The following is a 19,518-nucleotide window of genomic DNA, read 5'->3' on the forward strand; positions in this document are numbered from 1 at the left end:
TCGTGAGACTTTGCGGATGGCTAATGCTATTGCGATAGCTGCTATACGTACCAGGCTATTTCATGTCAAAATAGGCTGCTCTGTTAATGTTTCGAGTAAATCTACGGATCGATATGGAAGGGAAACATAGGTAAGTAGTACCAATGCGTTGGATCGAACTTTAGTCAGTTCCGATCATTTTATAGGAGATCGTTTGAGAAACGCGATTGTTTACACTTTGCTGAGGCTCATGGGAGATTGCGAGGTGAGGCTCGTGAGACTTTGCGGATGGCTAATGCTATTGCGATAGCTGCTATACGTACCAGGCTATTTCATGTCAAAATAGGCTGCTCTGTTAATGTTTCGAGTAAATCTACGGATCGATATGGAAGGGAAACATAGGTAAGTAGTACCAATGCGTTGGATCGAACTTTAGTCAGTTCCGATCATTTTATAGGAGATCGTTTGAGAAACGCGATTGTTTACACTTCGCTGAGGCTCGTGAGACTTTGCGGATGGCTAATGCTATTGCGATAGCTGCTATACGTACCAGGCTATTTCATGTCAAAATAGGCTGCTCTGTTAATGTTTCGAGTAAATCTACGGATCGATATGGAAGGGAAACATAGGTAAGTAGTACCAATGCGTTAGATCGAACTTTAGTCAGTTCTGATCATTTTATAGGAGATCGTTTGAGAAACGCGATTGTTTATAGAGGGCTCGTTGGTTATTGGCTAGTGGATGCATACCGCAACCCTAGTCAACCTCAGTTTGATGCAGTATAGCTTCTATTTTATGCGCCTTATAAGCCGGTGCGCCTTATATATGGACAAAGTTTTAAAATGGGCCGTTCATTGAAGGTGCGCCTTATAACCCGGTGCGCCTTTTAGGGCGGAAAATACGGTACGTCAAATACGACCAGGCAACATCAATTCCAACCATTTTATTTATTTACAAAACTGTACACACAGACACGTATGGAAATAAATAAGACAAAATACATATCTACACAACTGAAGCATATACTTGATATGTTGATGACGGTTTCTTCTCATAAAATCAAACAATTGCATCTCAACAAAATACCAACATGTTGCACTCAAATCCAAAAGTGCCAATCCGGTGAATAAATAATCAATCAAAAATGTATGTTGGAACGAAAAAACAAGAATTCAAAAAGAAACATTACTGATGCTTCAAAATTGCTGTTTTTCCAGCATTGTGCTTTCTTGTCACCTGGGAGCCAAAAGGAAGAATTAAAAGTTGGCGACAACATGTGGGCATGTCACGACTAAATGTGCAAAAGCATAAAAAAAGTGGTTAAACTAGACATATACTGTAGATAAATACCTTTTAAAAAATACAAAGCAAAATATATAAATGTAACGTAAAAAACATCAACAAGTCATGTTTTTAACAAAGACTTTTGTTGAGTTTCGAGTGCAAAATATTTCTTTTTCCTGTTTCCTCCCATTGTGTGTTTGCTTCAGTCATGAGTGCAACATTCAGTTCAAACTCCCATCCAATTCAATTTGTCAATTCAAATATCAGATTGGAGGTTTTTTTTTGGCATACCCAAAATGCTTTGGAAATTGTGTTTCAAATCCTTTCCAGTGGTTCTCACATCACGTCACATCTGAAAACATCCATCGTACGACATGTCCCTCCGTTCATCAATGCCTGCAGCGGCAGGTCTTTGATGGCATCCGACGTGCCCCGCCCATCAGGTGTTGAGACACGAGTGACAGCAGCGACTTTTAAACTGTGGAAGTGTGCACAACTCCAACTGCCGCACCTTCTCGCAGTACCGGGTGCTGTCGCGGCACTCTCCGGCGGCTACGGTTAGCAAAGCGCCAGCGACCGTCGTGTTAAATATTTCTAGAGTGCAACCTCGGACATTTGCTGCGTGACGTTCGAACGGCTCACCTCTGCCGCAGGACACCGTATTGCAGCGCTGCCAGCTGGCGGGACGAGGCCTCCGCGAGCAGCTCCCGCCGGGTCGCCTCGTGCACGCCACCCGGCGCGACTGGAAGCCGTGTCGGCCGCAGGTGGCCGTGCACTGCGCCCACGGGCCGACTCGCCAGCGCGGAGCGCAAGCGTCCGCCGAGCAGTTCCTCGTGGAGCTCGGCCTTGGAAGAGGTAACGCATCGGAGTCACAAAGCCGATACCCGGCGGAGGGAACGTTTGTTTGGGACGGCAATTTTTACCGTCTGAGTCCGCCGCATATCCTGGAAGGGACTTTGGTGCCATTTGTGTCTAGGCAGAAAACATCGCGGTGCTGTGCAGCCAAACTTGGACCCAGGCATTGACCACTGCACTGAAACATTCAAAAAGAACAAAAAGTTATGACACAAAGAGGTTCAGAATGCTAATTAACCCTGCTTGCCTGTGAAATTTAGGTTTGTAAGCCACTGTAATGACTTCCAGATACCACTAGATGGCGGTGTTGGGTCACTTTTGATTTTTAAGATTAGGCGGGAAATTTCAGATTGTCACATCAATTATTTACACAAAAAAGCCAAATGCTGCCACGTTGGAAGTTGACATGCAGAGAATATTTACGGCATAAACACAGTATATTCAAAAGTATGTGTCGCGATTGTGAGAAACACTGATGCAGTTTATGTCATGAAAGGCGAACGCCATATTTGAGTCGTGAGTCAGCGTTGGCATTGGCGCCAACAAGGTCAAAAAGCGAGGCCTCCTTAATGTTTCCATGACTTGTTAAGATGATTGGCTACAAGGAGCGGGCTTACCAATCCCCAGTTGCTCGTAGCCCAAGCGACGCAGGGCAAAACGTTGCACGTCCTGCTGTCGGAGGGTTTCCGCCCCGCGCCGAAGCAGCGCCGCTGCTCCACCTCCGTCGAGCCGCCCTCGGGGCCGTCCACGCAGCGCACTCGTCTGGTCTGGGACCCGCCGCCGCAGCTGGCTGAGCACGCCGCCCAAGGGTCCGCGCGCCAACGACTTGAAGGGAGTTTTGTGAGATTTGAAAATGGATGACTAAAAATGTGCATTGCAGCCGCCAACCTGTGGGCAGCTGACTGGATGCTGCTGTTGCTCCTATCAGGGCAAAAGGAGCCATCAGCTTGGACGCAGTTTCTTCCTCCGCTTCCTGATAATACAGTGGATGGGAATTAAAGGAGGGGGAAAAAAAACAATAAAAACCAAAATAACTTGTCCTTTGACAGCCCCTTTTATTCTTTGGCCCTCAGAGCGTAGCGGCTTATCGTCTTTGAAACGTTCCCCCCCGAGCCTTCTAATTGTTGTCGTATGGGCGAGAAAAGCAGCGGTGCAGTCCGCCTCTTTGATTGCAATCCAGAGAGGTTGCAAGCGGCGACGCTTTGAGGGGAGGTGGGACGGACGGCGCGGCTCTCAGGGGACTTCTGCTGATGGCACGCAGCACGCATTCTCCACCACTGACTCAGCCAGGCAAACCACGGCTTCGCGACCCAGTTTGAAAACATTTGCGGTGGCCGAGCGCATGAATGTGACTTCCCAGAAACAGCAAGTTTTCAACCCAAAAAAGTAGACACATCTTTAAAAACGGAACGCATCTCTTTGTTGCTTTAGGAGGAAAAAATCCAGACCCAGAAAGTAAAAATCCTGCCATAGTTTGGCTTCGCACGGATTTCGGTTTTGCGGGTCCGGGATACGGTTCTCACCTGTAATCTGCAACCAAGACGAGCGTGAGGAGGACCCGAGCCGGTTTCTGGCGGTGCAGGTGTACAGACCCTCGTCGCCCAGGTTCGGATAGCGGATCCTCAGCGAGCCGCCGGGCAACAAGTCTATTCTGCCGGTGCCAAGACAAGATGGCCGCTCAGTTAAATCGTAATCTTGTTTGCAGTTCACGAGTCGTGCGGTCATACCTGCGATCGGAACGCAACAGTTTTCCATTTTTGGTCCAGGTTAGGGATGGTTCCGGGTAACCGAGAGTCTCACATCTGATCTCCAAACTGACATACGGTTTCCGCAGCAAAATCGGCCGCCCGACATTGACGCTCGCGTCCGAAGACGATCCCGCTCTGACTTTCCAGGGGCTCTGGATGATCACCGGGCTTCTGTACCTGCTCGGCTGGCTTTTTGCGTTTGATTCCATTTCTGGATGTTGACGAGTTGACTCATTGGTCTCGTGGTGGGAAACGGACAGCTCGTCGACTAACTGAGCGACGGCTCGCTCGCCTTGCTTTCCTCCGAGGCTGCCGAGCTCATCCAGCCTCCGACTATCGAGAACGATGACATCGGGGATATCGAGAAGATCTCGCCTGTCTTCCGAGGTGGTCTTGTTCTTCTCAACCTTGAGCTGGAGCAAGCGCTCAACAATGTCGTCATACCCATCGGGCGACACTGAGGGCTCCTGTGCCCGCGTCGCTTCCGGTCTACGCAACTTGTGCGTGGCCCCAATGACCCGTAGGACCAAATGTTCTTTAACTCGGCCCGCCACGCAGGTGTACGTCCCGGCATCAGACGGGCCGACCTGCTGGATCTTTACTAACCCCAGAGGTGTCGCCAGGGGCTTCCCTTCTTTCAACCATTGGATATTTGCTTTGCGGATATGGCGGGCTGGACAGCGAAGGACCACAGTTGTCCAGGGGAGAAGATAGGCGGTGCCGCCAGCCATCAAATGGACCCTTTTACTCCTCCTCCACTGAACATAAACATTCCTCCGAGCCAGGATGGTAGGCTCCGTTTTCAGCGAATCTGTGACAAAAAGTTGCACTGCTTCGGTTATGCTCGTTACAATTTGTGAGTACGAGGGTGTCTTACTCTTGCAGAGTCTAAGAGAGCACGGTCGGATCCTGGTGGGCCGTCCAAGAGCGGAGCAATTGTTTGGATCGACCGTGTGATACTGTCCGTCCTCGCCTTGCTTCATGCACACTGCCTCCAGTCTTTGCATCCCATTTCCGCAAGTCGCCGAACACTGAAAAAAAAATTAAAAAAGAAAGTTATCATAACTTTAATTAAGTTAGTGTGATGGATCGGATCAAGGCTACCTGGGACCAGCTGGTGACCCACTGGGGCGGGCAGCGCTGCTCTGTGCTACAAAGCCGCTGGCTGGCCGGCACCTTGGCGGGACAAAAGGAGTCTGGCAACTCCAGGAAGCTTCCGTCTGCCAAGCGCTGTTTGCACACCACCCGTCTCTTCTCGACTCCATTCCCGCAACGACTGGAGCACTAAAAGCAACAAAGAAACAATCATCATGGTCTTGGGAAGGATCACTTCTTCATTTGTCTTTGTACCTTCCCCCATTCCTGCGTCTCCCACGCGGGGGGGCAGTCGAAGCGGTTGCAAGCCTGGATGGGGTTTGGTTTTGGATCGTGGCAGTTTTCATTTGGCAGAACCTCCGTGCTGTTGCTCCCCACGGACGGACGGCGAGCGCACGCTACGGTGCGGGACATCAGGCCGACCCCACAGGAAGCGGAGCATTGGCTCCACCCCCCTGCTTCCCACCTGTAAAGAGCATTACAACCAAGAATGTGAAGCACTTGCGATTTTTCTCACCCACACGCTGCGAGTTTGATGAACTAATCCTTCTCCCACTTCATGAATCCAGCCTACTTTAAACATTTTCATTTCCAAATGATTCATATTCACTCCGAGGCCCCCGAGGCCGTTTCTCTTCACGAGGGGGGGGGGGACTATCCAAAGAGCGCAGCTTCACGTGGAAGCGCTCGGAGGCCTCGGGGAGAGCACGCAAGGCCAAAGGAAACACGTGCGATGCAACGTTTGTTGTGCTTGAAAACAAGACTCGAGGCCTGCAAAAACAAGTTTTCAGCCTCCGCCATTGAAAGCGTGACGTTGCGAAAAAGTCATTCATTACATGTGCTCCTGAAAATATTCCAAAGCATGGCGGCGAGGATTTTACCTGGGGGGGCAAGGCTGCATTTGACAATCCAGGAGGAGCGGCGGGGGCCTGCGGGCGCTCACGCACAAACTCTGGTTTGCCGACGCCATCTTGGTCTGCTTGTTCAGGCAGATGACCACGGCTTCCTGCACACCTGAGATTCAAACGCCGCCGAGCGTGAACGGCGGTAGAAAAATGAGACGGGGATCACCGGGTGAGTTTCTTACCGCCTCCGCAACTCTTGGAACACTCGGTGAAGCCGTCGTATTCCCATTCGTGAAGCTCCTCTCCCTCGAGGTTCTCCTCCTCCGAGCCCTCCTCCTCCTCCTGCTGCTCATCGTTGCCTTCTGACATGTGGCAGGGAATCCGGTGGCAGGCTTGACTCAGCGCAGGTTTGATGCCTTTGCATTCTTCGTCGGGGAGGTCGGCCACGGTCTGAGAGAAGGAGAGCAAGACTCGGCACTTGACTGTGCGCCGCTGAGTCCCGGTGCCGCACGTTCTGCTGCAAGGCTGCCAAGCGCCGGGGATGAAGCTGCGAATGGGACACGAGCGTCAGACAAGTTAGTGGCCGCATTTATATATCGTTTTTATTTCAATTTGATTTTTGGTTTTTGTTATATTCACTGAATTTGTTTTCAGAGGAGGTTTTATTATTTATTTATATATTTTTGTTCTGTTTTTGTTTTAAAAATAGTTTTGTTACATTATGGAGCATTTGAGCAGACGCATATTAAAACAGAAATAAATACATTGAAAATGAACACAGAACGCTCATGTATAATATTAATTAAAAAGTAATTTTTTAAGGACATTTACTTTAAGTTTAGTAACATTTAGTTTCAGCTAGTTTTCTTTATAAAATTTTTTTGTTTTCTTTCATTATCATAGATGTTTTTCATTTTTAATCTTTTTGTTGACGATAATAACCTCGCTTGACCTTCTCGAGTCGCTTGCCAAGGAGTCAAAAATACAGCAGTACCTTTTTTTTTTTCTTTAGCATTTTTTTTCTTTAGTTTTTCCCCCCCCCCAGACACACGTTTCATATCAATCCAACTTCCTGAGGAATGCTAATTAAACAAAAAAAAAAAAGTGTCAGCTCGAATTAACAGATCACAGAAAGGATTTTCGGTTCGAGTCAAAAACGCTTTCAAGGTCGTGCGTGATGACTAAAAGCCGTTTGCTCCAGCTCATTAACACAAGATGGATGAACACGTCTGAATCATCTCGTCGCGCAGTCATGCTAGCTCCTTCGCGATGCGTTTAGCCTTAACAAAGAAAAGACATCCAGCAAAAGATGTTTGTGAGTTAGCGTGCTGTCTTCCGTGAGACAGATGTTTGCAATCAGCGCCAAAGGCCCTTCCTAATCTCATCAATTACATTTCCGACAGTGGAAATATTTCATTGAGTCTTTTCTTTTTTTTTTTGTCTTTTTGGGTAAATTCAATCCAGGGTTAGCTAGTCTTTGTAATTTTCTCCCATATGGTTAGCAGATACGCTATTAGTGTTGGCGTGTGACCGAGGCTATATTACACGCATATATTTGCGGCGGGAAAAAGGCGCTTCTCCGTCCTCCGTCGCAGCTTTCTCACTTCAGAGATGAGTCAAAGTCGCAGATGTTTCAAAACTGGCGAACACGCTCGCTAATGCGAGTCACGCATCGCGCCGGGCCGCGCTCCAAAAGTCTTTGGAGGATAGCCGGCCTTTATTAGTCGATCGATACGCACGACAAAAACATCTGTAACATCTGCCGGTGTGCTGGAGCAACACGGGCCGCCGGACGTTTTTTCTCTCCCTCCCCTGTTGCTTTCAACTCGGCTTTTGTTACCTTACGTGACCCCGTACATCACATTTACGAGCGGGATCTGACATCGCAGGTGCTCGGCGGAGGAAAGGAAGCGTGAAACATCGACCTTGGGAGAAAGCGAACAATGAGCAAATCTCGCTTGGGCTCGACCCAATCTAGTTAAAGTGTGAATTGAGTTTATCCTCGCTGTTCTTTCACGCTGCTCGATTTATAAGACACATGACATATTTGGAGCCCGACGCCAAACAGCGCATGCTGTGTTTTGACAGGTGCGGACGACAGGTGCACGCTGGAAACTGCCGGCGGCTCTCGCGACCGCAATCCCGTCGAGGTCCGGGGAAAGCTGTCAGCGCCGAGTCTTATTTGGACCGCGGGCTCAGGAACTCACTTTGGCTCCTCGGTCACAAGCGTCTCCTCGTGCAGCTCGATGGCCTGCTTATGCCACAGCGGTTTGGCCTCCACCGGGAGTGTATCTGAAGGAAGGGGGGGAAAAAAAAAAAAGTCAGGCCGGGTTGCTAAACGGTTTTCCTTGCATGATTTCCAAACGCACCGATGGCTTTGTAGCAAGGCACAGTGACCAGGCACTCCTCCTTAATGTGGGGCTTGGTGGTGGGGTCGCAGCCTCCTGCGTGGAGCCCTCGGTGATCCATGCAGAGCACCACCCGGTAGCGCAGACCCTGACCGCATGTCACAGTGCACTGAAGAAGCGAGGGGGGGGGGGGGGGCAGTTAATACCATTCACCTCGCATATATTCAGAGATAAATCTGTGTTAGTTGGCTAGCCCTCGTCCTGTTCTAAATGTCTTGGCCTTTGACTCGAGGGGAGAGGGGGGGGACGGACGGTCCAAAAATCCCCCACTGGTGTCTGAACAGGAGTGAACTTTGTGTGTTCTCTGCCAAACCAAGGATTTAAAAAAAAAAATGCAAGTTCCGGGAAGAATGTGCAAGGTAAACTGCATCCAAGTTTTTTCTTTTTCTTTGCCTCTTTGTATGGCGGCCATTGAAGAGGAATTAATGGAGTCTGTTGCAACAACAAGTATTCACTATTTAGGAGGAATTTCAAATGCACTACAACCTTCACAGGTGAATTTCCATGAAATATAAAAATGCATTTGAACTTACAGGTGACCACTCCTGGGCCATCCAGGTGGGACACTCAAAGGTGTTGCAGGGTTGCAAGACGGCCATCTTAGGGGCGTAAAGGCACTTCCACTCGTCAGTGGCGCTGACGATCCCCTGCAGGTCTTCCTCCACGCAGGAAACCGAGCGACTTTGGGTGCCCCCGTTGCAGGAAGCGGAGCAGGCCGTCCAAGGGCCGCTCTCCCATCTTACGAGACAAGGTCCCAAAGGTTGAAACAGGTCCTGGACCTCGTGGATTTCTTTAAGGACTTTACGTACCGAGGCAGGGGGTGGTAGAGGTCATACGGCATGATCTGCTTGTAGCCATCGCTAAAAAGACAAAAGATGTCCAATCAAATTTCGATCCTGTGCCTTCAAAAAAGCAAATAAGAACGCAACCTGGCCAAGCAGGGCTCCAAGTTGCACTCCTGCAGTTTGGGTTTGGGCTTGCTGTTCTCCGGGTAATAATGGCAGTATTGGTCCGCCACCACTCGCCCGCCACGCAGGTCGAAGCACTCTGCGGACGTCAGCTGGTACCCTGAGTCGAGGAAAGTAGAACTCGTTCACTACCAATGACGGCTATAGACGTCAAATATTTATGTCTTTATTGGGATGTCAGTCAATCTTATGAGATCACAACTTACCGCCACCACAAGTGACAGAGCAAGGGAAGAAGTCAGTTTCCCTCCAGCGGTGGACGATGGGCTGGTAGAATATGTACTGGGTGACGCTGTCTGGTCCACTTGCAAACTGGACCTGACGGAAGAACACGGTTCTAATTCCATACGTGTCTGTGTAGGCTGGATAAGGTTTTGACTCCACGCTTACTTGGATGGTGAAATCAGCCCCGAGCGGCCCGGGAATCCGGAGGACTTCCTTATCGGAGAGTTTCTGGTAGTCCAAGGTGGTGTTTTCCAGTTGGTACTGGCCTGATTTATCCAAGATAAGTTGACCTTTCACCCCTTGCAGAGTTTTACTCTCCACATCTACAAAAAAAAAAAAAAAAAAGGGAACAGAGGAGAAATAAGGCTTTGATTCGCACTACAATTGTCACAGTCTTGCATTCGGCGGACATTTTGCATCCTTGGCGAGCGGCTTTCTCTTCACGAGCCAACCGTGACCACATTTCAAACAAACAGGCACGAAATGTGCTTGAAGTCGCTCCCTTGGACGTGCTGCGGCTAAGCTCTTCGAGTTTTTGACCTCACTTCAACCCTGACCCAAGACGGCAACGTGGATTTCCAAGGACATTAAGGGCAACGAAAACATCGGCGAGCACGGGAAGGAGCGCTAACCGACAACAGTCAACACATGGTTCCGATTTGCATGCCAAAAGGAGAATGAAAAAGCCCGCCATTGAGAAAAAGGGGGCTTGGGAAAGAAAGTTCACGTGAAAGGAAAACATACAGAAGGTTAAACGCACGATTAGCGACTGATTTAATTTGTCTGCTGTTGACAGTTGATGGAAGCATCTGCTGCTGGCTCCAAAAGCTTTTTTTTTTTTTGGCACCGGATTAAAACATGTCTTTAAGGATATAAGAAATGCATTTGAGGCTATCAGGTACAAGTTTGATATCTGGCTGATTTGGATGGAAGAGCACCCTGGACCTACCAGGACTTACACAAGTGATCCGGGCCTTTTAGGATCAGACGTACTTGTCGACTCTTGAAGGGGATGACGACGACCGTGTCCTCCGCTTCACAAGAAGATGGAGGAGGGGGGGAGCACAAGATGTATGTTAATGAAGTCATTTAACCGATGTAACGACCAAATCTCGGCATTGGACGTACTTTTTCCAGAGGCATGCTGGGATTTGTAGTGCCCTCGCATCAGCCTGCACGAGGAGCCGTCGCCATTGCAGACGCCGCAGTTGTCCTCTTTGGCCGCGCTCCCCAACTCTAAATCGCAGCCGACAATCTAAATAAAACACAGCGGTGACGGGATGTTGTGATTTCCGAGGAACGTTGATCATTCGAGTGTATTTACACAGATTAACACCATTACTTATGAATAAGAACATAATTAGCTCATTTTCCGCCAGCCCAGTCAAACTGAATCGTTGACGTCTATAGCCGTCAATGGCAGTGAATGAGTTAAAAATGAAGACGAAGAACAAATTGTGTTCAGGCTGCTCTTTTGGTATCCTTTCCCACCTGGCACACGCCACTGATGCACATGTCTAACGACTCGGTGTAGCAACGCGTCCCGTCTAGAACCTTAGGCGCCAACTCCACCAGCAGCCCGGATTCCTTGGCTTTGCACTTGAGTGCGCACGGGTTGTTCGGGTCGTTGTACACGGGCAGCCACTCGTGGTACTGGCCCTGGAAGCGCACGTCGGCGTGGGCTGAGCACTGCTGAGCCCGGAAGTCTCCGGCGTCCACCGGACAATCCTGAGGATGAGAAAACGTCATGATGCTTTCCATCGAGGGAAAAAAAATGATTTGCGTTACAAATACAAAGCGCCAACGTATGAAGATGCCGAACTTACCACATTACTGCATGTGCGATATTTGATATTCTGCCCTTCGCAGGTCCTAGAGGAGAAGGAAGGAGGGGGGGGGGGGAAAGGAGCACTTGTGTGAACTGGCTTTGGCCGCTGTTGAATGATGAGGCGAACCACAATACACGCCAGTCATCTGCACCCAAAAGGCGGCGGTTAACTCCACATTTGCTCAAGACTTTTGGCTTGTGGCTAGCCGCAAGCGCGCGAGGTTCTGCGGCGAGCTGGCAAAGACATAATAGCGGCGGGCCGTACCGTGCGAGCATGCGTCCGGCGCAACACTGCACTACTATAGTCAACGTAGATTTATCACGCTTTCAAATCTGCTGACCTTTAATAAAGCGAAGACGTTTACAAAAATAACCATTTCTCATCGATCCGTGCCAAGATAAATCTCAAATGAGTCCAAAAGCATGGTGGCAGACAACCACGAGGGAACCAGGCCGTCGCCTTCCAGTTTTTGATGCTATACAGGACTGTTGTGACCAGCCTCAAAAGCACCCAGCGTGGAATCTGAATTCTGGGGTTCTGAGGTTTGGTTTTACTGCTAGTTGCTAATTGCTAGCGCTTATTTACACTGCATATAGCGGACACAATCGTTAAGCCCCAATCCAATTCCACCTAGTGGTAGCGTTTGGTATGAAAGAGTCCCAAAACGATGTGGCGAAGCTAACTAAGCTAGCCTGCCTTTTTGTTCCACTTGCTAATGGAGCAAGGCGATCCATCTGGCTACATTTGGTGGTTTTGGGTGGGTGATACATGCTGGGAAGTGTAAAGTAGCAAAATGCAATGAAGTCACGCCGTGGCTACTGCCCAGTCTGTAAACGTGACGTTGCTAGAAAACCTACGAGTTCTTTTGTCCTCACTTGTTGTCCTTGGTTCCGCAAGTCCTTTGCTAAAGACCCCAAGCTTAGATTTGACTTTGGAATAGTCATCCATTTTCATTCCTCTTGTCAGGAATGAACTCGGGCCCGCCTCTTTGGATGTCTGGATAGTTTTAGTAGCTGGTTGAGCAGCATTTCGGGAACTCTGCTCGCAGACTATGCTAGGTTGACTCACGCTATTAGGCCAATTGTCTGGGTTTATTTGGCGGAACGACTGGGAGCAGCAGAGAGAGGCCGACCAGATTGAATTTTAAAGCCAAATGATGGCAGTTTAATAGAAAGCAGCCGCACTGCAGGCGGGAGGCTTTCTCTTTCAAAAAGTCCAAATGAGTCTGGAGAACGTTTGAACGCACGCTTACAAATTGGCCACGAGATGTTTCCATTTATCCAAAGGTCAACGAGGTTTTCCATTTTCTAAATACGGCTCGTGCGATCCGGGCCTCTCTCTAGCGTTTGCCATTCGTGACGACTAAAAATAGACTTACTTGGAACTGAGGCATCGTCGGAGGGAATACGACGCTCCTCCTCCGCAGGTACGGGAACATTCGCTCCACGAGCCCCAGGCGTCCCACAGAGTGTCTCGGTCCTCTTCGGAACGGGCCGTCCGAGAGCTCTGCGTGTCGAGAAAGCATCGTGAGATCAAACATCGCCCTTCTGCTTCACTTCAGGCCCGACGTGCGCTCCCTGCTTTCGATGGCGTGCTGCCGCCGGATTTGGCAACACAGCTCGGAATATTTCTGCAGCGTCCAAAGTCAATATTATGAGAAGATGAATTTTTGTGACTCTGAGGACAACGTGCGTCTCAAATGGCGAGTGACAGCCAGAAAAAAACATGATCCTCCCCATCCATCATGCCCCCCCGACCCCCTGGTGGTGGGGGCGGGGCTTCATTTTCTTGTAATTTAATAGGACAGATTCATTAAGCTGTAAAACAATGTGTTTATTTTGAAAAGGTCGGCATGGTCATGTGATAGGCATCACCTCCGTCTGACTGCGTGCGTGTTATGTTGACGACGCCGTCGGCGGTGCGTGGAATGACGCCCGAGGGTGAGAAGCGAGGAAGGCTAAGCTGGCATTCATCAAAATAAGCTGCCGCTCCCGACAGGCCGGCGACCCTGTGTTGCCTCTTTTTCACACATCAAAAAAAAAATACTGGAAGAAACGCTGGGACAAATCATCCAACCACCCGTGGTAGTGGGAATGCGTCTGAAAAGACTTGAGCTGCAAACGCATTCAATCAAATAATCTGCCATTCATCGGAGGATTTAAACTGGTGAAGAAATGCAAAGGGAGGGAAACAAAAAAGACCTTCGTATCATTTCACGCAATAGCCGAAACACAAAGACGGTATTTTGCATTTACATTTATCCCCCCACGGCTAACTCAAAACACCTCCCAAGTCAGAAAAAAAACAAAACTCAAGACTTGAGCTGAGTGATCATCCAAAGCTATAGGTGTCAAACCCAAGGCCCGAGGGCCAGATATGGCCCGCCATATCATTTTATGTGGCCCGCAAATGTGGCGAGCTGTTGTTACATGCAGTTTCTCACACGTGAGATTAATAAAGTTCCTCTTATCTTATCTTATCTTATCAAAGACAAATTTTGCATCAACTTTGTGTCGTTAATAAAATTACAAATTGCCTTCACTTTAAAAATAGAGATATTGCTTGCAATTTGTCTTTTTAAACGATTTGAACAGTTTTTACTAGTCTCTCATTTCAATCTAGTTATTCGTCAGTTTGTTGACAATCATAATCGTCCTCCGAGGGAAACTAGAAGAAGCAAAAGTCGGAAAGGAAAGGAAAATATGTCGACCATCAAAAAAACTTTTTTTTACGTACTTCGTACTGCTCAGTCAACAACAACAATAATAGATTCAAACTTCTAGTCCACCTGAGAGCTTCCACTGCATTCAAGATCATTTTTATATCTTAGTTGAGACACAGTAGCAAAAAGAGAGCACATGGAACCAGCGTTCCTCTTATTCGAAACGTGCGTGTCGTGAATGTAAACGGCGGCCGGAGCCAAAGAGGATGGCAGCCGCCAACGCGGCCAACACAGACCGCAGCCAACGCAACGGCGCTACTTTTAACTTTGTGTGCTCGCCAACTCCCCTCAATGTTTGGATCCACAGTAAATAAACAGACTTTGTCGGGCAGCCTCTTAATTCTCCTCCTTTTGAAAGGCAATCAGAGAATTTTGCAGTCAGCTGGCGAGCCAAGAGAGCCGGAGGCCCGACAAGGCTGGTGGAGAGACGAGAGGACAAGAAGGATGGAGGACGGAGAATTGGCTCCCGGCTCCGCTATTGTTCTCCGTGAAAGCGGGATAATAGAAGCTCCTGCGAGGATTCGAAGCTAATAATCAAACGGCTCGTGTGTCCGCTTGGCGGCTATCTAATCCGTCGGAGCGCATTGGGGACACGCTGAGCTCGTTTGCATGGCGGATGGGAAAAGCAGAAAGGCGGCCCGTGTACTCAATCAAGCGGAACGGCGGAAATGAGCGAAAGCGCCGATGCTCGCTGATGGACAGAGTCAATGCGAGTCACCTGTCAGCACCGTGAGGACATTTTCCTGGACGGGTGGAAGGGAAACCCGAATCGTACACACACACACACTGGATTGGCCTTGTCAGGTTGGCAAGACATTCAATAGGTGCACATCTGCTCAATCCCTTGTCTTGTGCATCGTTGCATCCTAACTAAAAAAACGAGATGGGGGGGGTGACCTCAAGGGAAGGAAAGGGACACTTTTCAGTCGCTGCAGTAAAGCCGAAAGGACATCCAGGCGTGACCAGGCGCCGCTCTGGAGTGCCAAGCCGCATAGTAAACAACATTTAAGGATGCAAATGCAGATGTGGTGAAGACGAGAAGAAAAGAGAGATGTTACAGTACCATGATGAGAATCGCCGTGAGAAGCAGTTTGCAAGATGTTGAAGGCTCCATGAAGCCTGACCAAGCCGTCGGTGCTCCTCTTTGGGTTAATCTAAACGTCTGGTCCGCCTGTAGCCTTCGTTCTGCGCCGAGGGTCCTTAGTAGTAACTTGGAGTTGGGGAAGGGAGGGAGGGATGGTGGGAGGGAGGGAGGAGTGTATATTTGTATGTGCAATGTGAGGAGTGGGGGGAGGCCTCAAGTCTGGCACAGGAGCCAATCAATAAATGGGCTTCACTCAAGCGTGCTAGGAGTTGGAGGGCAGCTGCAAGTTCACACGTTTGCGTCGATTAGGATGTCCAACGGACTTTATTCTTCTCGATGCTCACGTAAGGTCTCCTCTTCGCTCGCTCGTCCCGTTTTGCTTCTGGTCAGGCCCACCGAGTTTTTATTGAAAATGTCGCCCCCCAAAAAATACATCGTTAAATAAAAAAATAAAAAAAAAGGTTGTGACTGCGAACGAGCGCCATGTAAATCATCTCTTCTCGCAAAAAGCGGTCAGGAGTGACGTCGCCTTTCATAACATCTGGCATTTTAGGCCCAGAGCATGTGGAGTGGAGGTGGGGAGCCGTCCAGGTGGATGGACAATTCTGGGGGAAAAACAAGCAGCTGGATGGACGGCTTTTGGCATAAACCGAGAGACTTTCCACTTTCTGCAATGGCACGAAACAAAAAAAAACAAAAAAAAAATCTCGTGCCAGCCGGTGATCAAACCAAATCTCGCACCACAAATGGACATCCACTTGACCCCATTGCGGGCGGCGCCAAGGGGAAAGAGCCTTTCCACAATCCCGATGTTTGCTTTCAGAAGAAATCCTTCTCATATTTGCAAGTGCAAAAGTACAGAAAATAAACCGCCGCATTTGGCTTGACAACGAGCGCTGCCGAAGAAGGAAATGAATGCGTTTGATTGACAAGCCACTGGACCACAACATTGCTGGAGGTGTTTCGGACTCCAAGCAACAAAGTCGTGAAGGTTAATCATGTTGAATATCGCCTTCTCACGCAAGACTTCCCGAGCATTTGGATTTTACCACTGTTGTTACCACGGCAACCCCAGATCACCTGCTTCACTGGTTGGCGTGGCCCCTCGTAATATTTCTCAACTAAAAAAGGGCACATTTATGTAGTTCTCTTCGCTCTAGGCATGATTTACATCAAAGTTATTGTTAAAACAGCTTTCTGGGCGACTGCCTTCAAATGTTTTACCAGGATAGATTTTTTTTTTAACGACCCGCAGCTGAATAGCGACCACATTTCCCAATGCTTGTCCAAAGCCGGCGATCGGAATAGAGATGTAATTCCCCAGCGCCGCTCCAAGTTAAGACAGATGGAAGGTGAACGACTAAACTGCAGTTTTATCGAGTTCTTTGAAGTACACCTAATAAAATTGTGTCTTTTTTTTTTGTTACTTGTTTGAACTCACCGCAATTTTTAGCTACCGGTCTTGTTTTTTAGGATTAGCGTAAAGTTGATTCAAGTGAGCCATAATCCCAATTTGCTCACTGCATTTTATTTCTCACTGAAGAAATTGTTAGCACCAAAAGAGACGTCGAGCCACGGTTTCAATTTTCATCCTGAAAAACGGAGTCGCATCGCTTACATGTGTTTTTCATTGCTGGCGATGTATTAGGTGTTGTCGTTGGCTCGGGAACAAACGGAGAAAGCCATAGTCATGTGATGAAGGTGCTCAAAGTGAGGTTTGAACCCGTTTGGAGCGTCCTCTGCTATCGATTTGCGCCTCGGTCAGATAATGATGCAATAACAAGGAGCGCGAGGCGGCACTTGAGTTCCTCGCCGTGACCCGCGCCTGACCTATAAACGGCAACGATTAAAGGAGGGGAGGGAGAAAAAAAATAAATCTCAAGCGCAACCCATAAATTTCTCTTTTGATATCCGCGCAATTAAAGTTTCAACAAGGCATGTATCAAACAATTCCTCCACCTGTCATGAAGGCTCTTGTGTGGATTCCAGCAAAGTTCAAAAGAAGGAGAAAAAAAAAAAAACCATTAACCTCAGTTGCTCTTGAACTCGGTTTGAATATAAGTCAACGAGACAAATCTAAGTTTGATAAATGAGGTTGCGGTTTTGACCACGATCTCCACAAATGCCAGAGAAGCTTGAAATTGAACAAACTTGTCAATACAAATTTTTCGAACAGTGAAGTATCATCCTGCAATACAAAGACAAATTTCTTTGAGCACAATCAAGCTCGTTCTCGCTCCAACATTTTCTGTCCGGTTTCACACTGGTCCGCTTAACGGAGCAAGACAAAAAGTGGCGGCATGACTCACCAGCATCCCATTCGATTAAACCTCTCAAACAGCTTTTCCGAAAATTCCCAGCTGTCTAAATACGCTACCGTGATGAGAGCTTAATCGCTGCTCGGCCAGTAAATACCGCGAGGAGGCGAGAAAAGGCAAACAAGGACGTCATTTTAAACACTTTCTCGTTGGTGCGGTTGCATTCAGCTCAGCAGGGACACCTAGTGGCTACGATTAGAAACGACAGTAGCACGGCCAACCAGCAGTCAAGTCTTAATTAACCGTGTGTGAGGCACCTCGACGTCGCCCCCTTGTGAGGAGGAGCCGCCCTTCACTTCCTTGTCATTATCCCGAGTGAGGTCGCTGAGAATTTGTTGAGGAATGCTGTCGGTTTGCTTGTGGTCCAACCTGGAAAACCCCAGGCGCCGCAAATAATTGCCCAACAATTTGCAGTCCAAACAAAGCCTTCCTTATCGCAATTACTGCAAGGAATGCGAGCGGGGAGGGGAGGGGGGGGGTGATAACTTGTCTGATTTCGGCACAATCACGCCGATCAATTGATCGATGGCCGCGAATCCGATCAGATATCTTTGCGTTTGAAATCATCAATCATAGGCCCGTGCGGCTCCCCAACAGAATGTTTTCATGAGGGAGATCCTCGTTGCGTGTAATCGCCCATAAATTTGGAGGCTTCGCCGGGTCGCCTCATTTTGTGATTTGGGGATGGAAGGAATAGCTGAGGAGGTGGGAAAACACATGTTGCAACAGGAAGCATATTCCCTCAAGAAGAAATCATTTTCCAACCCTCGACTTGTTCTGTAAACACCTCGCAAGTTCATCCATCTTTCGAGGAGACCTGCTTCGTTTAATCAGGTGAACCCGATCAAATTTTTCAATTTGGAATATTTTTAATTGAGTCAACCCGTCATTCATTTTCTTCTCTTTCAGATCCATTTGAAAACTTCTTTCCATCTGGTTCTCGGGCTTCTTCTGTCGTCTGCATTTTCTCTTCTAACATACCGTCCTTGGGTTCTTCTCATCAGTCTTGCTTCTTGTATTCCCTTCCCTTGAACTTGGGTTACTTTCACTGATGCATTTGTTTCTGACTCTGCCCTTTCGAGTCACTGCGGACATCCATCAGCATCAATTTCATAACATCTAGCTACTTTTCTTTTCTTTTGCTTTCCCGAGTAGTGCCGCTTCTGTAATACATCACGGCTGGTCCAAGCACTTTACATTTTACTCTACCGGGACTCTTGTTACATATCCCGTCCAAGCCCCGCCTCTTTTTTTTTTGTATGTCTCCAGGGCTGACTACTTTCCATCAACACAAAGAGACTTAAAATATTCATCAAAGGCTTATCTCAATGTTCTCGAAATGTTTGGTCCAAGTGGGCCTTGTCTTCCAAGCGCTGTTCACTTTTCAGCTTGGCAAGCGTTGCCAAGGTTATCGCTCCCATTTTGTGAGCATTTTCTCGGCGGGTTCCAGCATATTCAAAAGTGTGTGTGTGTAGCTGCAGGTGTGCGTTTGCAGCGGTTGGACGGACCCAACAGGGACGCCAGCACGCTCTGGCCGCCAAGACCATAACCTTCTGTCGATATGTTAGCCGCACGCAACCATGTGCAAGTTCACACCAGGCGGAAACAATTGCGTCACGAGTGTAATTTCATGTTGCTGGTCACATGACTACACCAGGCAACCAGGCAGAGTTCATTTTAGAATCCTCACATACTAACCCGAAGCCTCCTCGACATCTCTCGGGATTTGCAAACGACTTAATTCTCGCCAGCCGAGCCATTAGAACCCACATGAAAGCGATGGACACGTTGCCCAGCGGTTAACCTTAACGGCGCTCCGCATGGGTGGCGGGAGATCTTTCAGCGGCAGGGAATTACGGGCAGGTTAAAACGGTTACTTACACGGGAGTGCTGTTTTTGTGCTTCTTCACTTTAATAAACGTGGTTAAATAATAAACAAAAATGTAATAAATGAATAGTCTTCACTTTAATAAACGTGATTAAATAATAAACTAAATTTAACAATAAATAAATAAATAAATAATCTTCACTTTAATAAACGTGATTAAATAATAAAGTAAATTTAAGAATAAACAAATGGACGAATAAAAAAAATAAATAAAAAATAAACGTCTTAAAGTGCTACACAGATAAATACGTTTTTTTAAAGTGCTACTGT

The 19,518-nt window shown here is 48.1% G+C and overlaps 1 protein-coding gene across 4 annotated transcripts in view; it reads right to left on the minus strand.

Moving 5' to 3' along the window:
- Positions 1 to 907: 907 nt before the first annotated feature.
- Positions 908 to 19,518, minus strand: part of adamtsl3 (ADAMTS-like 3) — a 32,614-nt gene continuing 14,003 nt past the window's right edge. Inside the window, exons 3-26 of one of the 4 annotated variants that reach the window (XM_037262952.1) lie at positions 12,615 to 12,742; positions 11,234 to 11,279; positions 10,899 to 11,135; positions 10,536 to 10,662; positions 10,367 to 10,441; positions 9,573 to 9,730; positions 9,389 to 9,500; positions 9,144 to 9,282; positions 9,024 to 9,074; positions 8,748 to 8,952; positions 8,176 to 8,323; positions 8,014 to 8,098; positions 6,049 to 6,353; positions 5,843 to 5,975; positions 5,217 to 5,427; positions 4,971 to 5,150; positions 4,744 to 4,897; positions 3,846 to 4,677; positions 3,642 to 3,769; positions 3,007 to 3,091; positions 2,736 to 2,943; positions 2,187 to 2,296; positions 1,906 to 2,108; positions 908 to 1,815 (exon numbers count right to left, since the gene is read on the minus strand). In XM_037262952.1, the coding sequence (XP_037118847.1) occupies positions 1,703 to 1,815; positions 1,906 to 2,108; positions 2,187 to 2,296; positions 2,736 to 2,943; positions 3,007 to 3,091; positions 3,642 to 3,769; positions 3,846 to 4,677; positions 4,744 to 4,897; positions 4,971 to 5,150; positions 5,217 to 5,427; positions 5,843 to 5,975; positions 6,049 to 6,353; positions 8,014 to 8,098; positions 8,176 to 8,323; positions 8,748 to 8,952; positions 9,024 to 9,074; positions 9,144 to 9,282; positions 9,389 to 9,500; positions 9,573 to 9,730; positions 10,367 to 10,441; positions 10,536 to 10,662; positions 10,899 to 11,135; positions 11,234 to 11,279; positions 12,615 to 12,742 (4,173 nt within the window). In that variant the 3' untranslated portion in view covers positions 908 to 1,702. Of the gene's footprint in view, positions 1,816 to 1,905; positions 2,109 to 2,186; positions 2,297 to 2,735; positions 3,092 to 3,641; positions 3,770 to 3,845; positions 4,678 to 4,743; positions 4,898 to 4,970; positions 5,151 to 5,216; positions 5,428 to 5,842; positions 5,976 to 6,048; positions 6,354 to 8,013; positions 8,099 to 8,175; positions 8,324 to 8,747; positions 8,953 to 9,023; positions 9,075 to 9,143; positions 9,283 to 9,388; positions 9,501 to 9,572; positions 9,731 to 10,366; positions 10,442 to 10,535; positions 10,663 to 10,898; positions 11,136 to 11,233; positions 11,280 to 12,614; positions 12,743 to 15,021; positions 15,171 to 19,518 lie in introns of those variants that run through there. The other 3 variants (XM_037262954.1, XM_037262953.1, XM_037262951.1) reach the window with 3 other exon arrangements.

This window comes from Syngnathus acus, chromosome 10, assembly GCF_901709675.1.
Source record: "Syngnathus acus chromosome 10, fSynAcu1.2, whole genome shotgun sequence".
NCBI lineage: Eukaryota > Metazoa > Chordata > Actinopteri > Syngnathiformes > Syngnathidae > Syngnathus > Syngnathus acus.